The sequence below is a fragment of the Leptosomus discolor genome, chromosome 5 (genome assembly GCF_034619465.1).
Source record: "Leptosomus discolor isolate bLepDis1 chromosome 5, bLepDis1.hap2, whole genome shotgun sequence".
Lineage (NCBI taxonomy): Eukaryota > Metazoa > Chordata > Aves > Leptosomiformes > Leptosomidae > Leptosomus > Leptosomus discolor.
In genome coordinates this window covers 70,636,409-70,654,984 of record NC_141395.1, presented here as the reverse complement: position 1 = coordinate 70,654,984, position 18,576 = coordinate 70,636,409, and the positions used below count along the sequence as shown (strand labels likewise).

Below are 18,576 nucleotides of genomic sequence, written 5' to 3'. Positions count from 1 at the left end.
CCACCCTCCCAAAACCTCTCTGATAACCCAAGAGCCAGGAATTGAACCCACGAGCCTTCACTTCTTCCCAGCTTGCTACAGGACCGCTGTGAAACCAGAAGACACCTACCACTACATATATAATTATACGTTTAGAGGGACCAAATGCAAGCAAGGTCTGAGCTGCTCCAAGTGCTGTCACCTTGAAAATGTCCCCACCCCATCCAGCATCTAACAATCTTTTTGTACTAGACCATAAGTGTCTCCCTGGGCAGAGTCCCAGCACAGGGAGGAACAGTCCAGCAATAATTCAACAGCTGTAGAAACCCAGAGCATAAGAATAGTTCAACACATTGAGCTGCAAACACACCGCTGAGGATTGAACCTTCTCAAAGAAAAGCCTGAAGGTATAAAGGATCCCACCCTACAAACTCAATTCTAATCAAAGGAACCAAATCCACGGGCTAATTACCAAGGTAGGCACGAAGGGTGTCAAGGCCTACTCGGCCTCCACGCTGCAGGCAAGGCCGCTGCTGCCAAGAGGAAGGTAAAAGCAGGAAGGTGCGGGGCAGGCACCTTGCTAGTCCTCAGCCATCACCGGGTGCCCAGCAAGCAACACCAACCCTGCCAAAAATCCATCCGGCGATTTTAAAGCGGTCAAGGCTCTGGCAGAATCGCTCTGCTCCGGGGAGAAGCAAAGCAGCCGTGTGTCGCTCAGCAGCCGCCTCGCAGAGCTGCCAACGGCACAGAAAGGAGCAAATCAAGACCTTCTGGATCCACGGAGATGATGGGACGACAGGGGTTGGGTGATCAGCAACCATTTACCTCAAGCATTTGGCACTTGATGTCCCAGCAGCGAGGGGAAAGCCTGTGAGCACGGTAAAGATGACAAGAACTGTCAAACTTCCACCGTTGCGTCGCGTCTTGAGAGAACCTCTCCGGCAAGAGGACACGCAGCCAAGTTCTGATGGTCACCACGTCACCAGAAAATACACTCAGCGAGGGATCTCCACTGCCCAAACTCCTCCTAGCAGAAAGATGTGTTTAATTCAGCTCTGCAGAGAGGCTGCAGCAGCAAACACAGCAGAAACAACCTTGTACCCTCCTCCCTGGGAGGCCTAAGGAGTCCTTCCAGAGCTTGAAGGGATCCCAGTGCCCCTTGCCAGTCCATTTTCCAGTCCAAATAATGGCTCATCTACCAGAGTATAACTCCTCTCCACTGCAAGAAAGAAATTCAGAAGCCATTTCATAATCATGGTGGGGAAGCACCTTGTAATTCATCATCTAAGGCATCAGCATCTGTGCTCCCACTAGGGCAGTGAAGCACAGGGAAAAGAAGGATTTGTGGCATTTATGAAGTGAGGAAGAGTAGTCTGACATGTGTACACACACATCTACACACAGGAAAAAGCAGGCAGGATGTTTCCTTTTGCTTTTAGTCATTTTAGGAACCAAATGAAGACACTTTTGGGTTTTTTACAGCAGGTACTGCAGGTTGCAAAGCATAAGAGCCACCAAGTTTTATTAAAGTAGTAGTTTCCCCATCTCTGAGCTAAGGCTGGGAAGTGCACAGATCCAAGCTGGAAAATAGCCTAAGTCACTTCAATGCAGCCAACTCACAACTCTTCTACACCAGGGTTTTGTCTGTGCTAGGCTTCCCTAGGATCTATCAGGAATGGTTGGGTAATTTGATCCACTTTTGGACAGAGGAATGAACTCCACGCTCTCCCAACGTCACTTCCAGACCTATATTCCTTCTTTTTTCACCTCTAAACTTCTTTATTTACCGACTTTACTTTGAACAAACCCAGGAGCACAACCACAATTCTGCTCTAGCTGCGTATTTTCAGCCCTATGCAGCTGAAAATCAAAAAAATCGGTATGGGAACGTTACCTAGCATTCAGAATACATTCCCAAAAGACACAGGCTTTTGGCAGCTGCCAGCCACGCTCCCTGGGAGGGGAAGGAAGAAGATTTTGATCCATTTTGTACATTCTTCACCTATGTGAAGCTTCATTTGGTCACACACACATTTTTACTGACAGCTTCTAAAAAAGAAGAGATGTTGGCCAAAGCAAGTGAGCTTCACTGGGCATGAGGGAGCCTTCCCAAGGCAGCAGCTTCAGTGCTGTGACCTCCTCGATGACACAGGCAGCTGAGCAAACGACGGCAAAAGCTCTGCTCAAACATGAAGCTACGTGGAGAACAAGGATCTGGTCCTGGATCACCTGGAGCCCTGTCATCAGCAGTGTCTCAATTTCCTCATACTTAAAATGCTGTCGCAACCCCGAATTGCTCTGGATCTCAGCAGAGCTGCTCGTGTCAGACTCTCGGCAAGCACAGCAAGTTGTTTAAAAAGGAGCTTTACAGGACAAAAATTTATTCAGTGACTCGTACTGGACATGCCACACTGGAGAAAGGTCCCCACCAAGCAGTTTGTGAGTCCTAAATTCACCCCAGAACAAGCAGTGGACAGTTCCTGGGAGGCTGAAGGGCTGCGTTCCCCACCCCACCCATCACCATCACCCCAGGAAGAAAAGCCTTGTTGTGCCCACAGCGCCATCACCGCTGGATCTGGCCACGTGCTTCTGGTTTCAGAGATCCCAGAAGAGCCACCACGGCGTGAGTTACGACCGAGACCTCCAACTGTACCTGCTGCTGCAGCCTTCACACCTCTCCAGACACCAAAGGGTTTCCTGACATCCTTCAATGGAGCAAGACTCAGCCCCAAAGCCTGGTGAACTGCTTGAAAGCTGGACCACCAACACAACTGCACAAATGCCCATCTTCTCCCTGCCCTGCCCCTCCCATAAGTCTCCCTGCCCACCTCCTAAAGCACCACATCCAACACTCTCCTCCCAGCGTCGCCCCCTCCCCATTCCTCCAAACCCCTCTTCAAACACACACACACACGAAGAGAAAAATCTTTTCTTCTCCTCCCACAAAAAGCTTTTCCCTTTCCTGAACCGCAAGCCCTCGGTCTTATCTTTTCATCCGTCAAAAGGCAGCAGCACCTCAGCGCAGCAGCACCTCAGCGCAGCTATTTGAACCCGGATTATAACCACACGTGTAAACACACCGAGCAGGAAACCACAGAATTTGTCTTCCTCAAAACAGAGGCTCAACAGCTTTACTTTGGGAGGCAGATCACAGCTACACCGTGGCCCCACCAGCCCTCCCCACCGCTGCGTCACCGGCCCCCCCTGCCGTGCCGGGAAGGAGCACAGCGCAGGCACCCCGCCAAAACGGCACCGCCGATCCGCTTGAGAAAGCTGAACCTCAGGGGAGCAAAGCCGCTCATCTGTGACCACATCCCCACCGAAGGGCAGAGCCGGACTTTGAGCCAGAAACATCCCAGCAGCACCTCACGCACGCGGAGGGGTGGCTCTCCCAGCCCCAAGCAGCTGCTTTCTGCTCTGACCCAAAGCAGCAGGATGTGGAGGCAAACACAACGAACAAAACGAAGTATTCCTCTAATTATTGCTATTTTAAGCAAATTAACATACAAAACCCAGACACCCACAGACGTGGCACTGGGATACATTAGGTAGGTCTGTAGTTGCTAGAGGAGGGCATCTCGTGACACACACAAGCTTTTGCCTCGTGCAAAAGGAGAGATGAGTCTTACAGATGTAGTGCTGCCTCTGCCATCCCCTTCCTCCCCTGAGCACCTTCCTCTTTGATGCCTGCAAGCCCAGCAAAACCCCATCAAAAGGAAGAAGCAGCTTTAAAACGGCCTCGTCTGGAGATGTCAACACACCAGACAGCTCTGGGGGAAGGCAGAAGTCTTACTCCAACCAAACTTCTGCTCCTCAATGTTTGTTTCAGGACCAACAACAGCAGATTCACCTCCTGGAGCACCTGGTAACCCATTTCCAAGCTGAAGAACCTCCCTTGGAACCACTTTGCCAGCGGCACAGAGAAAGCAAGCACCGTCACCCCTTGGGATGACTGTTCCTACCTTCCTTGGTGGAGACCTGCGTCCTGGTGGCCGGCAGCCTGCAGAGCCTGTGCTTGGTGATCTGCACCAGGCCCTTGGGCGAGGAGCGTTTCAGCGTCACAGAAGGTTTCCCCCGCAGGGAGTTTTTCTTCTTGAGGTGGAAGTGGCTTTTCAGAGGCGTGGTAGGCGAGGAGTTGTTCTTCTTATCTGTCAGGGAACTGGGAAGGGAAACACCGCACAGTTAGAGGAGAGAGGTGACCAAGACGCACTTGATCCCCTTGCCCAGAGCTGAGAAGAGAAGCTGGGTCACCAAGCTCCACATTGCTCCCCCACCCAAGGGTGATACAAAGCACTGAACAGAAAATTGCAAGAAAATAGGCAAGGGTGACGAATTTCTGGTAAAGCACAGATGGAGGAGGAGGTATTTGACAGCCTAACTCTACTCATTCCCTTCTGCTTTCTGCTCAACAGATACCGGGGAGAGGACAGAACCATTTAGGCTGGAAAAGACCTTTAAGATCATCGAGTCCAACCGTTAACCCAGCCCTGCTCAAGGCCACCACTAAACCATGTCCCTCAGCGCCACGTCTACACGGCTGTTAAACATCTCCAGGGATGGCAACTCCACCGCTTCCCTGGGCAGCCTGTTCCAGGGTTTGACAACCCTTTTGGGGAAGAAATTCTTCCTAATGTCCAACCTAAACCTGCCCTGGTGCAACTTGAGGCCATTTCCTCTTGTCCTATTGCTTGGTAGTTGGGAGAAGAGACCAACCCCCACCTCACTACAACCTCCTTTCAGCCGTAGAGAGCGATAAGGTCTCCCCTCAGCCTCCTCTTCTCGAGGCTAAACCACCCCAGTTCCCTCAGCTGCTCCTCATACAACTTGTGCTCCAGATCCTTCCCCAGCTTCGTTGCCCTTCTCTGGACACACACCAGAGCCTCAATGTCTGCCTTGGAGTGAGGGGCCTAAAGCTGCACCCAGTACTCAAGGTGAGGCCTCAGCAGTGCCAAGTTGAGGGTGACAGTCCCTTCCCTAGTCCCACTGGCCTTTAGCGGGATGAGGGGGATGTCTCATCTCCCTGACTACCAAAACATCCAAAACAATCCCAGCTTCTCCAGGCACGTCGCTCCAGGACGACCCTCCCAGCACGATCCACCCACAGACACACTCCCCAGCAAACCAGGAGGGCAAGGCAAGGATGGAAACCTGCGGCGAAGCAGCGAGCAGAGGATCTGGGAAAACAGAAGCGAGAATCGAGGCCCCAGATCCTCAACCAGTGCCACGTTACCAGCTCATGGTGTCGCTTCGAAGAGTCATTTAGGCCACAGCCCTCAATTTTCAAGAGCTCAGGCTCCTGCAGCAAGGAAGGAGCCAAACCACGCGCCCACTACGCTGAGGGTATTCTCCGAGTTCAGTGGCAGAGGTGACACAGCTCTGCCACCAACCCTCACCCCAACCCGCTTCTCCCTTCCCAGCGGCACAGGCCAGGCTTGCATCCAGCTCTGCTGAGAAAAGCGGCACCAAACAGCTTCCCCACCAGGAGCCCAACATAACGAAGCCCTCGCAGCACTTCCACGAGACACTGGATTTCAGAGAGTTTGGTCCCAACCTCTTATCTGTTTCCCCTCAGCTCCCAGCTCGGTGTAAATCCCTTTTGCAGATAACTCGGCCCACACACGCCTTTTCCTTCCACCAAGCTTCGTTTATAACCTTCCCATTGTTCTCTGTCCCTATCAGGCACAGTCGGGGGGGGAGAATTTGCTCCACAAGACCCCAGGAGTATCTGCTGCTCTGGCACAGCGCGTCCTCCCAACAGGAGAAGGAACAGCGAGAGCCTCCAGGGAGGACGCTTTGGGTTACAGCGGTGAACGGCACAAAAGGATGGCACCCAAGGGAGGGAAGCATCAGCAGAACATGATGGAGAGGGCTTCTTCCCGGCTTGCAGAGCTCACCTCCCACCCCTGCTCCATCCCAGGCTCTCCACAATGCTTCATGGGGACATGCCACACACGGTAACAGCGACTCAACGCCACTTCTCCTCCCTTCTCCAGCCCCCAACGCAACAAGGTGGTGGGAGTTTGAAAATAAATCCAGGCTATTTCCTTCCCTTCGAATATTAGTCCTTTATTCAGGTGAGGGAGGAGCCTCCTAAGCGCTGCCTTCGCAGAACAGGGATGGGAGACGAGAAGAAAACCCTGCTCTGAGGTTCTGAAGGTCAAAGTTAAAGTCCCCGCTCTGTTGGAAAGGTTAAAGTCAGCGTTACACAGACTGCAACAACAATTCCAAGTTGAGACCTTGCAACCCTGGAAAGCGGGATGCCTCCAGACACAATGAAGTTAAAGCACTTGGAAAAAGAAAGGCAAATATAGCCTTGTAGAGAGAGCGCAAAGTTAAATCCCAAAGTCCAAGTCATGTACACCACGTAGCTGCACACCTGGAAGCATGGAATTCAGCACTGGGCGAAGTGGCAAGCACTGGGCAGGGGGCAACCGTCCCTAGATCGAGATCTGGTGTTAGATGGATGCCCAAAGGAGTGTGAGATGTGGTCCCAGTCCCCCATTCTCTTTGCCCCAAACAAAAAGAGCCACTACCTCCCCCCATGCAGGTGTGAATTAACAGACTTCGTGGCATTAACATAAGCCATTCCCTTTGTCCTAAAGAAAAAGGAGCCACTACCTCCACCCATGAACGGACTTTGTGGCATTAACATAAGCGATGAAGATTGTCTGGAGTCATCCCCACCCGCACGTATACCCTAGTGAAGTCATGTAAAAATTCAAGTATAAATATCACCCCAATTTCGGCCCAAAAATCGGGACAGGATCAACTCAGAACCATACCGACAACTGGATGGATTGACGAATTCGCTCCTTCTCCATCCCCCCCAACTTGGGACGCCGTCTGGGTCAGATTATTGACCTCAGCTAACGCTGATAAACTTTTCCTCCCCGGGTGTATTTCACCTTTTCCCCTCAGGTGCATTTCTGTGCTTCCCTGAGTGTATCCTTGGTTCTTGTTTGTCGTGACTTTACTGTCTCTCGTCCCACTGTATCCCTGTTCGACAGGCTTGTCTATCTGCCAAGCAGCCAGGCCTACAGCGGGCAAGTTGTTATTGTTGTTGGTGTGTACGTGTGCGTATGGTGCATGTTGTTGTTGTTATATTAGTGATAAACCTTGTGTTATATCTGTAGCTTTTAATTTATCCCCAGCAATCCAAAAGAACCTGCAAATGTTGCTGTAAATAAAACAATTACTATTTGTCTCCCGATTTGTGTCTGTCACATATTCAGTGCTGGCCACACAAGACCGGATTGATTTCCCCGTTTTCACAACAGCCCTCCAGGATACAACAGCCCTCCAGGATACAACAGCCCTCCAGGATACAACAGCCCTCCAGGATACAACAGCCCTCCAGGATACAACAGCCCTCCAGGATACAACAGCCCTCCAGGATACAACAGCCCTCCAGGATACAACAGCCCTCCAGGATACAACAGCCCTCGTTGGAATCTCACAGCCACAAGGTACATGAAGCCAAGGGACACGCAATACAAGCGCAACACCACCGCTCTGACGATGACCAGCGACTTACCCCGCGTTGCCTTTTCTCTTGATGATTTTTGTCCGGCTCTTCACTTTATAGCTGGACAACGCGGCGTCGCCGAAGGACGACTTCACCCCGCCGAGACCAACGGACGGAGGCGGTGGGGCGGCGCCGGCTCGAGGGAGGTTGGGGGCCGGCGGTTTTTTCTGATCCTCGCATCGCCACCTGAACGCTGACTTGGAGGTGGAGGGTGAGGTCTGGAGGCTGGAGGCTTTCCACTTATACTTACTGGGAGAAACGCCCAGTTTGGCCTGCAGTCCTGATTTCTTCAGTTTTGCTCCCAAGTCTGCTTTTGGTGACAGTTTAGCACCTCTGTCCCCTCCACCGGCCACCTTCTTGGCACTTTCAGAAGCTCTAGGGCTGACCCATCTCTTCACAGGACGAGAGCATCTACCAGGGCTTGCGATCCACGTGTAATTCGTTTTCCTGAACTTCGGAGCTTTGCTGGAGATGGATGTGGAGGCAGCTCTTTGGAGACCGCCAGCTTTGGGGACTACCGAAAACCTGCTCTTCACCGGCGTCACCCCAATCACCGAAGCCGCAGCCTGAGTGGATCCAGAGCCTGTCTCACCCTTCCCAAGGAGCTTCGGCTCTCTGAAAGCCTCCCCGAGCTGCTCACAACCAGACTGTCCCGGAGCTGGTGGTTCTGCCTTCCTCCGTACCGAGTGCTGAGCCGGCTCACGATCCGGCGACGCCAAAGGTTCCGACTTCAGCGTCACGGCGCTTTCGCTGGTGCTTCTACAGGAGGTAGGGAAGCTCCCGGCCGCGTCACCGGCAAGACGCACCGTTCGAGGCTTCTCCGCCGCGCTCCCGTAGGCTGAGCTCACGAAGCGGTGAGAGGAACTAAACGAAATGGAGAGCGAGGGTCTTCTCTCCACGCTTTGGCCGGCGGGCAGGGCTTTCGGCGCATTTCCACTGTCACCTGGAGCAACGACCACCGTTTTCAGCCCAGAAAACTCACAGTAAGAACCCACGGCGGCAAAATCTTTCGTGTCTACAAACGGGCCAGCCCTCTGTGGCAGCTGGATCCCCACAACGATATTACCATCTGTGGTCAAGTCCACATGTCTCTCTGGGGACGATTCTGGTGGCTCAGGGGCCTGGTTGTCCCCACGGCTTCCAAAAGCTTGAGATCCGCCGGCGCTTCCGCCATCACACGCTGATCCCGGCGGGCGGTTGACGAGGGAGTATTTTTTCCTCCAGGAGTGGCCCTGGCGCTGCTGGAAATCCCTGGGAGCCTGTTGGGGGTACCGGGCTGAAAACGTCCCCCTCCCACTGAAGGCAGGCCGGGGGGGATTGGTCCATCTCGGCGGCACGGCTGGCAGCGGCCGCGGCGCGTCCCCGTGCGTGTTTTTATGGTCGTTTATGAGACCTAAGGAGAAGAAGATGGCGGTTGTTAATCACTAGGAGTTTCGCTGTTAAACACCAGTCCCACGGGAGTTTCCCCAGCATCACAGCGCTGGTTTTCCTCGAGGACGATCGCTCCGCGTGGGCTCGCGCGGGCCACGTTTCGGAAAACCAGCGCTGGAAAGAAAAACTTCAACATCTTCCCTCGATCCTCACGACAAGCCAGGAACAAAAGCGATTTCACAGGACCACTCAACACAGCTGCGAACCACAGACTCACCAACAGACCCTTAACACACCGCACCAGTGCCATCAGCCACATTTTGCCCCTTTATGCTCTTTTTTACGTGCCAAAACGGACGCTTAAGCTACTGGTTTTGGAGCCTAATTATTAAAAAATGCTAATTTTCTTTCCAGGTATCTTTTCAGAGCAGGCTCTGAGGGTCCGCTCATGCACGTAGCCCACCACAGCCACCACCAGCCCCAAACACAAAGCACAGAACCATTTAGGCTGGAAAAGACCTTTAAGATCATCGAGTCCAACCGTTAACCCAGCCCTGCTCAAGGCCACCACTAAACCCTGTCCCTCAGCGCCACATCTGCACGGCTGTTAAACATCTCCAGGGATGGCGACTCCACCGCTTCCCTGGGCAGCCTGTTCCAGGGCTTGACAACCCTTTTGGGGAAGAAATTCTTCCAAATATCCAATCTAAACCTCCCCTGGGTCAACTTGAGGCCACTTCCTTTTGTCCTATCGCTTGGCACTTGGGAGAAGAGACCGGCCCCCACCTCACTACAGCTTCCTCTCAGGCGTAGAGAGCGATAAGGTCTCCCCTCAGCCTCTTCTCCAGGCTGAACACCCCCAGTTCCCTCAGCTGCTCCTCATACAACTTGTGCTCCAGACCCTTATAAAAATCACAGACTGGTTTGGGTTGGAAGGGACTTTAAAGACCTTCTAGTACCAACCCCCATGCCATGGGCAGGGTCACCTTCCACCAGACCGTGTTGCTCCAAACCCCATCCAGCCTGGCCTTGAGCACTGCCAGGGAGGGGGCAGCCACAGCTTCGCTGGGCAACCTCTTCCAGTGTCTCACCGCCCTCACAGTGAAGAATTTCTTCCCAATATCTCATCTCAATCTCCCCTCTTTCAGTTCGAAACCATCACCCCTCATCCTATCACTACCCCCCCCCGATGAAGAGTCCCTCCCTCCATCTTTCCCTTCACCAGCTTTGCGGCTCTTCTTCTTCAAAGAGGCTCCAAGGTGGCCCCAGCTTCGCTGTTGAGTCACTGCCCATCTGTAAAGGACAGCCTGATTTATTTTTTTTTCCTTAAACAACCTTATTTTGCAGATTTTATATAGGTGTCTTGAACAAACCTGTTTTACAGTGCAAGTTTGATGCATTAGCCCTAAAAACAACCTGCTCCAAGGAGGGAACAAGCCCCACGAAGGTGCAGCGGTGCTCCCTCCTCGGAGGGAAGAGGGTGGAGCAGTGTCCCCCCTTCAGAAACTTCAGTTGGGGTGATCGATAAGGGGGCTTCAGTTGCAGCAGCTCCCCAACCCCCCCTCTCCAGACACACACTGTAGAAGAGGGGTGTTTCTGGATTTGGGGAGGCCCATTCCTTTATCTCCAGGTGGACACTGGACTTGAGGAGGTCCGCTCCCTTATCTACAGCAGACAAAACCCCCTTGGAGCCCCCAAAATGTTGCCTGCATCCTAATTAGCCCGAAAAGCAAGAAGAGGGAGGGGATAATCCAAACAGGACTCACAAATATTAACGAAAAAGGACAATTAAAAACACCAATAATCAAGACACAGGCGTGCACCCACCACCAAAGATCAGACCAGACCTGCAAGACATCGCTGGACTCCAGGAGTGGTGATATTTCTTTCTCTCTTTTTTTTTTTCATCCCCTTTCTCCATATTATTAGATAAAATTAGGGAAAGCCATACCTTTATCCAACCTGTGAAATATTACTATTATCCAGCCTGTGAAATATTACTAATACAGTGCGTTATCGCTGCCAATCTACCGACCAAAGAGGGTTATGAACTCGCTACCTTTGCCGAGGAAAACTCCTTTTAAAAGGGAGGCCACAAAAGACCCACCGACCCCAAAACCCACCAAGTGCGACTGGACACCACCCCTCTGCCAAGCCACCAGCACCTCCCCGGTGCTTTGGTCTCGTAACAAAGTCGTTTGGCTAATAGATCCGTGCCAACGAGGCAGGGGCTCCTTTTGAAACCCCTTCCAACAAAAGAAATGACCAAAGGATTTTTGAGCCATGCGCCTTTCAGGCACATTTAAGTTTTTCCTCCACGAGAGGTCACGGAGCTGCTCGAGCGTCAGCAGATCCCTCCTGGAGGAGGTTGAGGACTAAGTTTTCCACCCTCTCCTCACACCTCCCCCACGGAGGAGCTCCCGGACAGAGACAGATCCCCCCCCAGCAAGGCCCAACCAGAGTGTCTGGCCTTACTAACGAGGAAAAATTACCTTGGGGTCTAAAAATAGAGGGAGTTTAGTGCTAAGAATAAGCGCTGATGCTCATCAGAGCAAGGAAAGGGCACGCCAATGTACCCCCCACCACCATCCCACCTCCAGGCCACCAGCCACGGGGCCTGCGGGGCAGAGGACACCCCCATCCCCCAGCCAGGAGGGCGACAGGCCCTGCAGGAGCCACCAGCGTGGGGATCCCCCCTCCGTGGGGACCCCCAACCCCACCTTCCCCCAGCACTCGCTGGTCTCTGCTCCTTCCCTGCCTTGGCCCACTCGGGACTCCTCGGGCTTCTCCCCTCTCCTCTCCCCGCCCCCCCCGCCCTGAGCCTTTCTCAGGCCTCAGCCCTGCCCCCCCACCCCCACCCCTTGAGCCTTTCTCAGGCCTCAGCCCTTCACCCCCCCCCCTTCCTCCAGGCTCCTCTCCGTTCCCCTCCCCCCCCCCCAGCCTGCCCCTCCCCCAGCCTCCAAGGTCCCCTTCACAGCTCGCCCCTCCCCCCCCCCCCCCCGACTCCCAGGTGGCCGTACTCTCAACCCACCCCTCCCCCTCCGGGGTCCCTCTTCACAAACCGCCCCTCCCCCCACCCCGGCCTCCAGGATCCCTTTCACAAATCGCCCCTCCCCCCCCTCCCCCCCAGCGACTCCCGGGCCCCCCTCACAACCCGCCCCTCGCTCCCCCCAGACTCCGGGGTCCCCCTCTCCCCCCGGGGTCCCCCTCCCCCTCCCCCTCCCCCCCCGGGGTCCCCCTCCCTCCCCCCGCCCGCCCCTCCCCCCCTCAGACTCCGGGGTCCCCCTCCTCCCTCGAACTCCCGGGTCCCCTCCCAGCAGCCCCCCCGGCCGGGCCGTACCCTGCAGCAGGCGGATCTGCCGCCACAGCCGCTCCCTCTCCTCCATCCCCGCACCGCTCCCGCACCGCCCCGCACCGCCGCGTCATCGCCGCGCGCCGGCCGTTGGCCGGTCACGTGACCAACGGGCCCGTCACGTGGCGCTCCGCAGCTGCGGCCGCCGTTGCTTGGCAACCGAAACAACCGCGGCCTTGCGCGGCCTGAGCCGGGCCTGGGGCCTGAGCCGGGCCTGGGGCCTGGGGCCTGAACTTGGCCCAGTTCGCTGGGCCCCGGCTCCCTCCGCCCCCCTGTCCCCAGCCCAGGCTGGCCCGGCTGGCCCCAACCGCTGTCCCGTGCTCGGCCTGGTCTGGCTGGCCCTAGCCCCTGTCCCCAGCCTGGGCTACCCTGGCTGGCCCCAGCCCCTAGCCCCAGCCTGGGCTACCCTGGCTGTCCCCTGTCCCCTGCCCAGCCTTATCCAGCCAGCCCCTGTCCCCAACCCCTGTCCCATGCCCAGCCAGGCCCCCCCTGCCAATCTCTGCCCCCTCCCACCACCAGTGCCTCCCCACAGGCTGCAGGCGGAGGATTTCCTGGTGACCCCATAGCACCAGCTCCAGTAAGGAAACTAATTTCACACACCAGCCTTGCGAGTCCTTCTTTCTCACACTTTGACTGTAATTGTTTAAAATATTCCCAGGAGAACTAGTCCCAAAGCTGCAAACGTTACTTGTGGGAGTGAAGGGAATAGTAGATGTTTTCAGCTTCCAGAACGGGCAAATTTGGTCCCTCATTTAAAGTCTTTGCTGCCCATTAGATGTGCTGGTAAGGCTTCAGCAACAGCAGAGCAAAAGAGCTGCTGCAGTCGACATAATTTTGAGACATCCACCAGACATGGGAGTTTGCACCTTCTAATTAAGCAAGAAAAGGAGTTCGGTGACTCTGCAAGTCACTGCAAGGAACACCTTTCATGGGCAGCTCTCAGAGCAGTTCACGTTCCCCCCAATTTCTCAATTCCTCCCAGACACCAGGGGCATATCGAGAGCAGAAGGCAGTTTTCATAGATTCGGTCACAGTCCTTATCCCCTAAAAAGACTCTCTTTGACCTGAACTATATCCCCTGAGCACGTGTCCCATCCTGAAAGTCAGACGGCCCCGTGTTACCAGCACAAATCAGGAGTATCCACCAATTGTATCCATCCCACTGAGAGCATAATTAGAGAACATAATTTATATGGATTTTATCCTTATGGAGTTTGTTTTCTGAATAATTTCATTCTTCCCTAAGGCAATTAAAACCCATAACTTTATTTAAAGCTGTAACAGAACCTCAAGTCTGCAAAGGAGATAAAAATTCAGACTAAAACGATCCTTTTAAATAATTTGGGGGAAAAAAGCTGAGCCAAAGAGCTATATCAGCCCAACGCTCCTTCCTTCTAAACACTCCCATGATGGGAACTTTCTAAAAGCAACCGATCATCAACCTCAAACCATTTAAAGCAGAAGCTGTCCCTTGGGACATCTCGCTTCCCGTCGCAGTGAGGGAGCTCTGCCTGTCCCAGCACCGATCAAATAACATCCCTGGGGCAAGCCCACAACTGGCCTGCTCGGAAAGGTAGATTTAGTAAATTATTTACAGGGTCTTTAGCGGCCTTTTAAAGCAATTCAGTGGTGGAATATGGGGAAGAGACAGCCCGTAGGAATAAACGTATGGTAGCAAAGGCTTCAAAAATACAAAGCAGCCAGGGAGCCTGGCCCTTATTAGCCTCCCCTGAAGCTCTAAGACAGAAAAAAAACACCCTCATCCTTTCTTGTCACAGAGTCCTGCACGTAGGGGAAGGGGCTGGGGATCAGGCCGGCAGAGATGGCCAATCTCCTCCCTTTGGGTGGCCTCAGATGGGCTTCAGTCGATCACGAAGCCCCACCCCGAGTTTCATAACTGCTCGAAACCGGCAGAAATTGGCACTCCTGCCAAAAGAAGCCTCCTCCGCCCCCAGCTGCTTGTTCCCTCCCGTGTGCTGGCACAAGGATTTGAATGGCTTGCATAAACGAGCGAGAAGGGGCTGCTCTGAATTAAAATTAATTCCATACACGCAGAGGAAAAGCTAATTTTTAACATAGTGAAGGCATGTAACCAGCACTCCCACAAAATCCAACCTCAGGAAAGAGCGAGCTAAAAGCAGGGAGCCCCGTTTTGCCAATTTACACCAAAATATGGAACTAGTTAAAAATAAAGTACGGGGCAAGGCAGTGCTAGAGGGTCTCTGGCCACTTGGGATCCTCCTCTGATCCTCCATGGGTGCTCCCCACAAGGTGGGGTGGGGGCATCCAGAGAAGCAGGGACAGCATTTTAAGTATGAACTGGATCTTCTCCAGGGAACGGAGAAAAGATTCTGCCCCATGCAGTGCTTGCACAGATCTCCCCTGAGATGCATGCAGAGGGCAAAGGAGAGACAAGGGTGCTGCGTTACTACAATAAATGCTTTTTTTCCCCGCATTTTCAGCCCACCGTGAGGAAGCTCTACCCATTCAGCCTCCTCAGCACTCCGTGCCCATTACAAGCAACACATCTGAAAGCTACAGGAATTCACAGCCCTTGTTCTTTGTTCATAGCACTACGCTTGTACGACACTTGTTCATCTGATTTAATTAAAAAATCAGCAAAAAGCAAGTGCAGGTCTTTGACGCCGCGCTGGCAGCGTGTCTGCCTGTGAGAAAATGCCCCAGGGAGGGCAAGACATTTAAGAGAAATTAAATTGTCTCATTCAGCCCAGAAGAAACACGGTGCTAATCCCTCTAATGGCCCTAAACACCACTCGAACTGCGGTTCCAGTGACAAGCGTGCGATAGGACCCAATTAAGCCGCTCGCACGTTTGAAATCACGGCCTCATCGGCTTTGGTTTAGGCCAGAGTCTCTCGATGGCTTTCCCCAAACTTGCTGAGCCAAGCTGAAACGCCAAATTTCGTGAAGCGCTGTACCAGCAACTTGCGGAGACCTGATGACAGGGTGCATGGGAGGCACTGGTGTTTCTGCTGCCTGCTCCCCCCCCCCAGTGGGTTTATGAAGGCACAGGGATCTCCTAGGATCCCTGGATCCTCCCTAAAACACCCAGTGCTGCCTGGGGTCCATTTGGGTATAGGACAGCAGAGGGATTGTCCTCTCTGTGAGTCTCAGCTTTGCATCAAGCTTTCGGGGAGACGCATTAATGAAAATGTACAAAAATCGGTGAGAATCCAGAAGGAAGGGAAAAATCACATGAGTAAAGGTTTAGAAAACATCACCCATAGAGAAAAGCTGAAAGGTTTTCAGGTTTTGATAAAAAAGAAAAAAGGAGAAGGGAAATAATATTAGAAACAACTACCTAATCAAGTGTGCTTGCTGCTCACTGGTGATGGTAAAGGAGGCATTAGCTTCATTTGCAGCAAAGGAAGTTCCAAGTTACAGCTCAAGAAAAAATTTCCAACTATCCAGAGAAGAGGTTACATGGGGAAGATGAGAAGCTTTAAGGTAAGGGTGTTCCTAGGGGGGTTGATAAGTGCTGAACCCTGCTGGGGCCTGATTTAGGTGTCCTCCTCAGCTTGTTTTCCACCTCTGGTTTTACAGTCTTGTTGGCTCCGTGGCATCTGGCGTGTCTAGTCCCAACATCAGTTGTTGTGTCCTGCATCCTTTTGCTGAACCGTTGTGAAGAAAAGAGTCCGGAACTGGGTGCCCTGTTCCCTCCTGTGCCAGCACCAGCGCCATGGCATGGACCCATGGGATGTGATCTCACTGCAGAACAACTCCTTCTCCTTCTCCTTCTCCTTCTCCTTCTCCTTCTCCTTCTCCTTCTCCTTCTCCTTCTCCTTCTCCTTCTCCTTCTCCTTCTCCTTCTCCTTCTCCTTCTCCTTCTCCTTCTCCTTCTCCTTCTCCTTCTCCTTCTCCTTCTCCTCCTCCTTCTCCTTCTCCTTCTCCTTCTCCTCCTTCTCCTTTTAGTTCAGTTTTCAGCTTGATCTGGTCTCTGGTAAGACTCACCACGCAGTCTCAGGAGTGCAAACAACGGGACAGAGGTCCATGGGAGGAGAACAGCATGGGGACCTCCTTTCTAGGCACTAGCATGGACCTGTATTGCTCTAACCCAAGCACAAGCCCATGATGTTTCAGAACACCCGCGGCTCTGACTCCAGCTGATCGTAAGATGAAAGTTCTTGATGTAGAACAAAAGACCCAAATCCAAGCTCCGACAGCTGAGAAATCACTACTTCCCAGTTCGACCAGTCTCATGGCTGCCCTGATAGTTCTGGAAATGCATGTTCAGGTGGTCGGGGGAGCCGGTGGGAGTTGTGCAGGCACTTAGGAGGAATTTGCCATGGAAGGAGACCAGAAACCACTGCAAAGGTTCAGGACGAGGCATGACACAGGCCAAGTAGCAGGCAAAGGAGATAATTTTAGCAGCACAGCAGCTCGCTGGCTAGACTCAAGCAATACAAAGATTTAAAAAAAAAAAAAGGGAGAAAATTGGCCACGGAGAAGGTTTTAGGACAGGTTTCCATTAGAGATGAGGAACAAGTAACACGGTTGTACGAGACAGTGGTGAAAACTAACGTGCAATGGTGTGCATGATGCCACGGCTGTGTTAGATAAATAAATTCAGACTGGAAGAGTTGTAGAGAACGGTTGCTGAGATACTCTGGGAAACGGAGAGCCTCTGACTAGAGGTGCTCAAAACAGCTGAGTTTTCTGAGCCTTGCACACCAAGAGATGATACGGCTGCTCTCTGAAAACATGTCAGAGGAAGGCAATGTTGCAGGAAAAGGGAGAATATTGCTGTTCAAGGAAGAATCAGTGAATCACAGAATGGTTTGAGTTAGAAGGGATTCTATTCTATAATTCTATTGTATGATTCTATTCTTTGATTTTTGAGGGTCATTTAGTTCCAGCCTCCTTGCCATCGGCAGGGACATCTGCCACTAGACCAGGTTGCTCCCAGCCCCATCCAACCTGGCCTTGAACGCTTCCAAGGAGGGGGCAGCCACAGCTTCTCTGGACAAACTGATCCAGTGCCTCACCACCCTCATTATAAAGAATGTCTTCCTTCTCTCCAATCTAAACCTACCCTCTTTCAGCTTCAAACCATTGCCCCTCACCCTGTCACTACAGGCCCTGGTAAAAAGTTTCTCTCCATCGTTCTTATAAACCCCCTTTAAGTGCTAGAAGGCCACTAGAAAGTCTCCCTGGAGCCTTCTCCAGGCTGAACAACCCCAACTCTCTCAGCCTTTCTCCACAGCAGTGCTGTTCCATCTTCCTGACCATTTCCATGGCTCCCTCTGGACCCACTCCAACAGCTCCATGTCTGTCTCGCACTGGGGACCCCAGAGCTGGACACAGTGCTCCAGGTGGGGTCTCAGCAGAGCAGAGCAGGGCGAGACAATCCCCTCCCTCGACCTCCTGGCCACACTGCTCTGGATGCAACCCAGGGTGCGGTTGGCTTTTGGGGCTGTGACCACACATTGCTGGGTCATGTCCAACTTCTCATCCACCAGCACCCCCAAGTCCTTCTCCACAGGGCTGCTCTTGATCCATTCATCCCCCAGTCTGCGTTGATACTGGGGATTGCCGCAACTCCAGTGCAAGACCTTGCAACGTGAGAAGGTAGTGTTGGATTATTACATTTAGGTGTGAAAATAAATGGGCACCATCTAATCATCCGAAGAACCAGAGCCTGAACTGTGTGGGCTTATATGGAAGAGGTGAGCAGGGAACTGAGTTCAGACTCCAAGGAGGTTCCACCAAGGAGGTTGCAGCCCCACAACCCTGCCGTGCAGTGGAGACCTGACATAGATGCAAACGCATGCAAATAAACCACCTTGCCCATGGTCAAGCAGTTGGGCTGTTTCCTCCCAGGCTCACCATCCAGGAGCTTATTTTGTGTCTTTTTGTGTCCCACTTCTGGTTTAAACCCACTCTGAGCATCAGCTTATCAACCTTCAGCCCTTCCTGATGCTGTTTTGGGCTCAGCCTGCTGCTGCGATTCGGAGCGCGAGCACCGCTCATACAACAACCCACAGACAAGCTCAGCCTCCAGCTGCAAGAGGAGCTCAGCGGCTATTTACTGCTGAAGAAAGCTGTTGCTTCTCCAAAAAGTTTTTGTTATTTTAACTGAAGGGGAAAAAAAAAGTGCTTCCCAAGGGCAAACAAACCCTAGAATCATATTTTTGCTGATAATAGCAAGACTCAGGAGCGCAGGCTCAAGGGAAGGAGATGTCTCTTGGGTTAGATGGAAAACAGAGAGGAAAATGTCAGCGACAGGAAAAGAAACTGCTGCACAATCCTAAAGGAAAAGCCACTGTCATTTATCAAGAGGGCTTTCGTTTTCTGCTGTGATGTCTGGTTTTTGGCCCCCTTTCTTACCT

General features: G+C 52.9%; 1 protein-coding gene across 1 annotated transcript in view; it reads right to left on the bottom strand.

Moving 5' to 3' along the window:
* Nucleotides 1-12,261, bottom strand: part of ZC3H3 (zinc finger CCCH-type containing 3) — a 186,677-nt gene extending 174,416 nt beyond the window's left edge. The window contains exons 1-3 of the mRNA XM_086465474.1: nt 12,216-12,261; nt 7,514-8,897; nt 3,942-4,138 (exon numbers count right to left, since the gene is read on the bottom strand). Of these exons, the coding sequence (XP_086321600.1) occupies nt 3,942-4,138; nt 7,514-8,897; nt 12,216-12,261 (1,627 nt within the window). The remainder of the gene's footprint in view (nt 1-3,941; nt 4,139-7,513; nt 8,898-12,215) is intronic.
* Nucleotides 12,262-18,576: the final 6,315 nt, after the last annotated feature.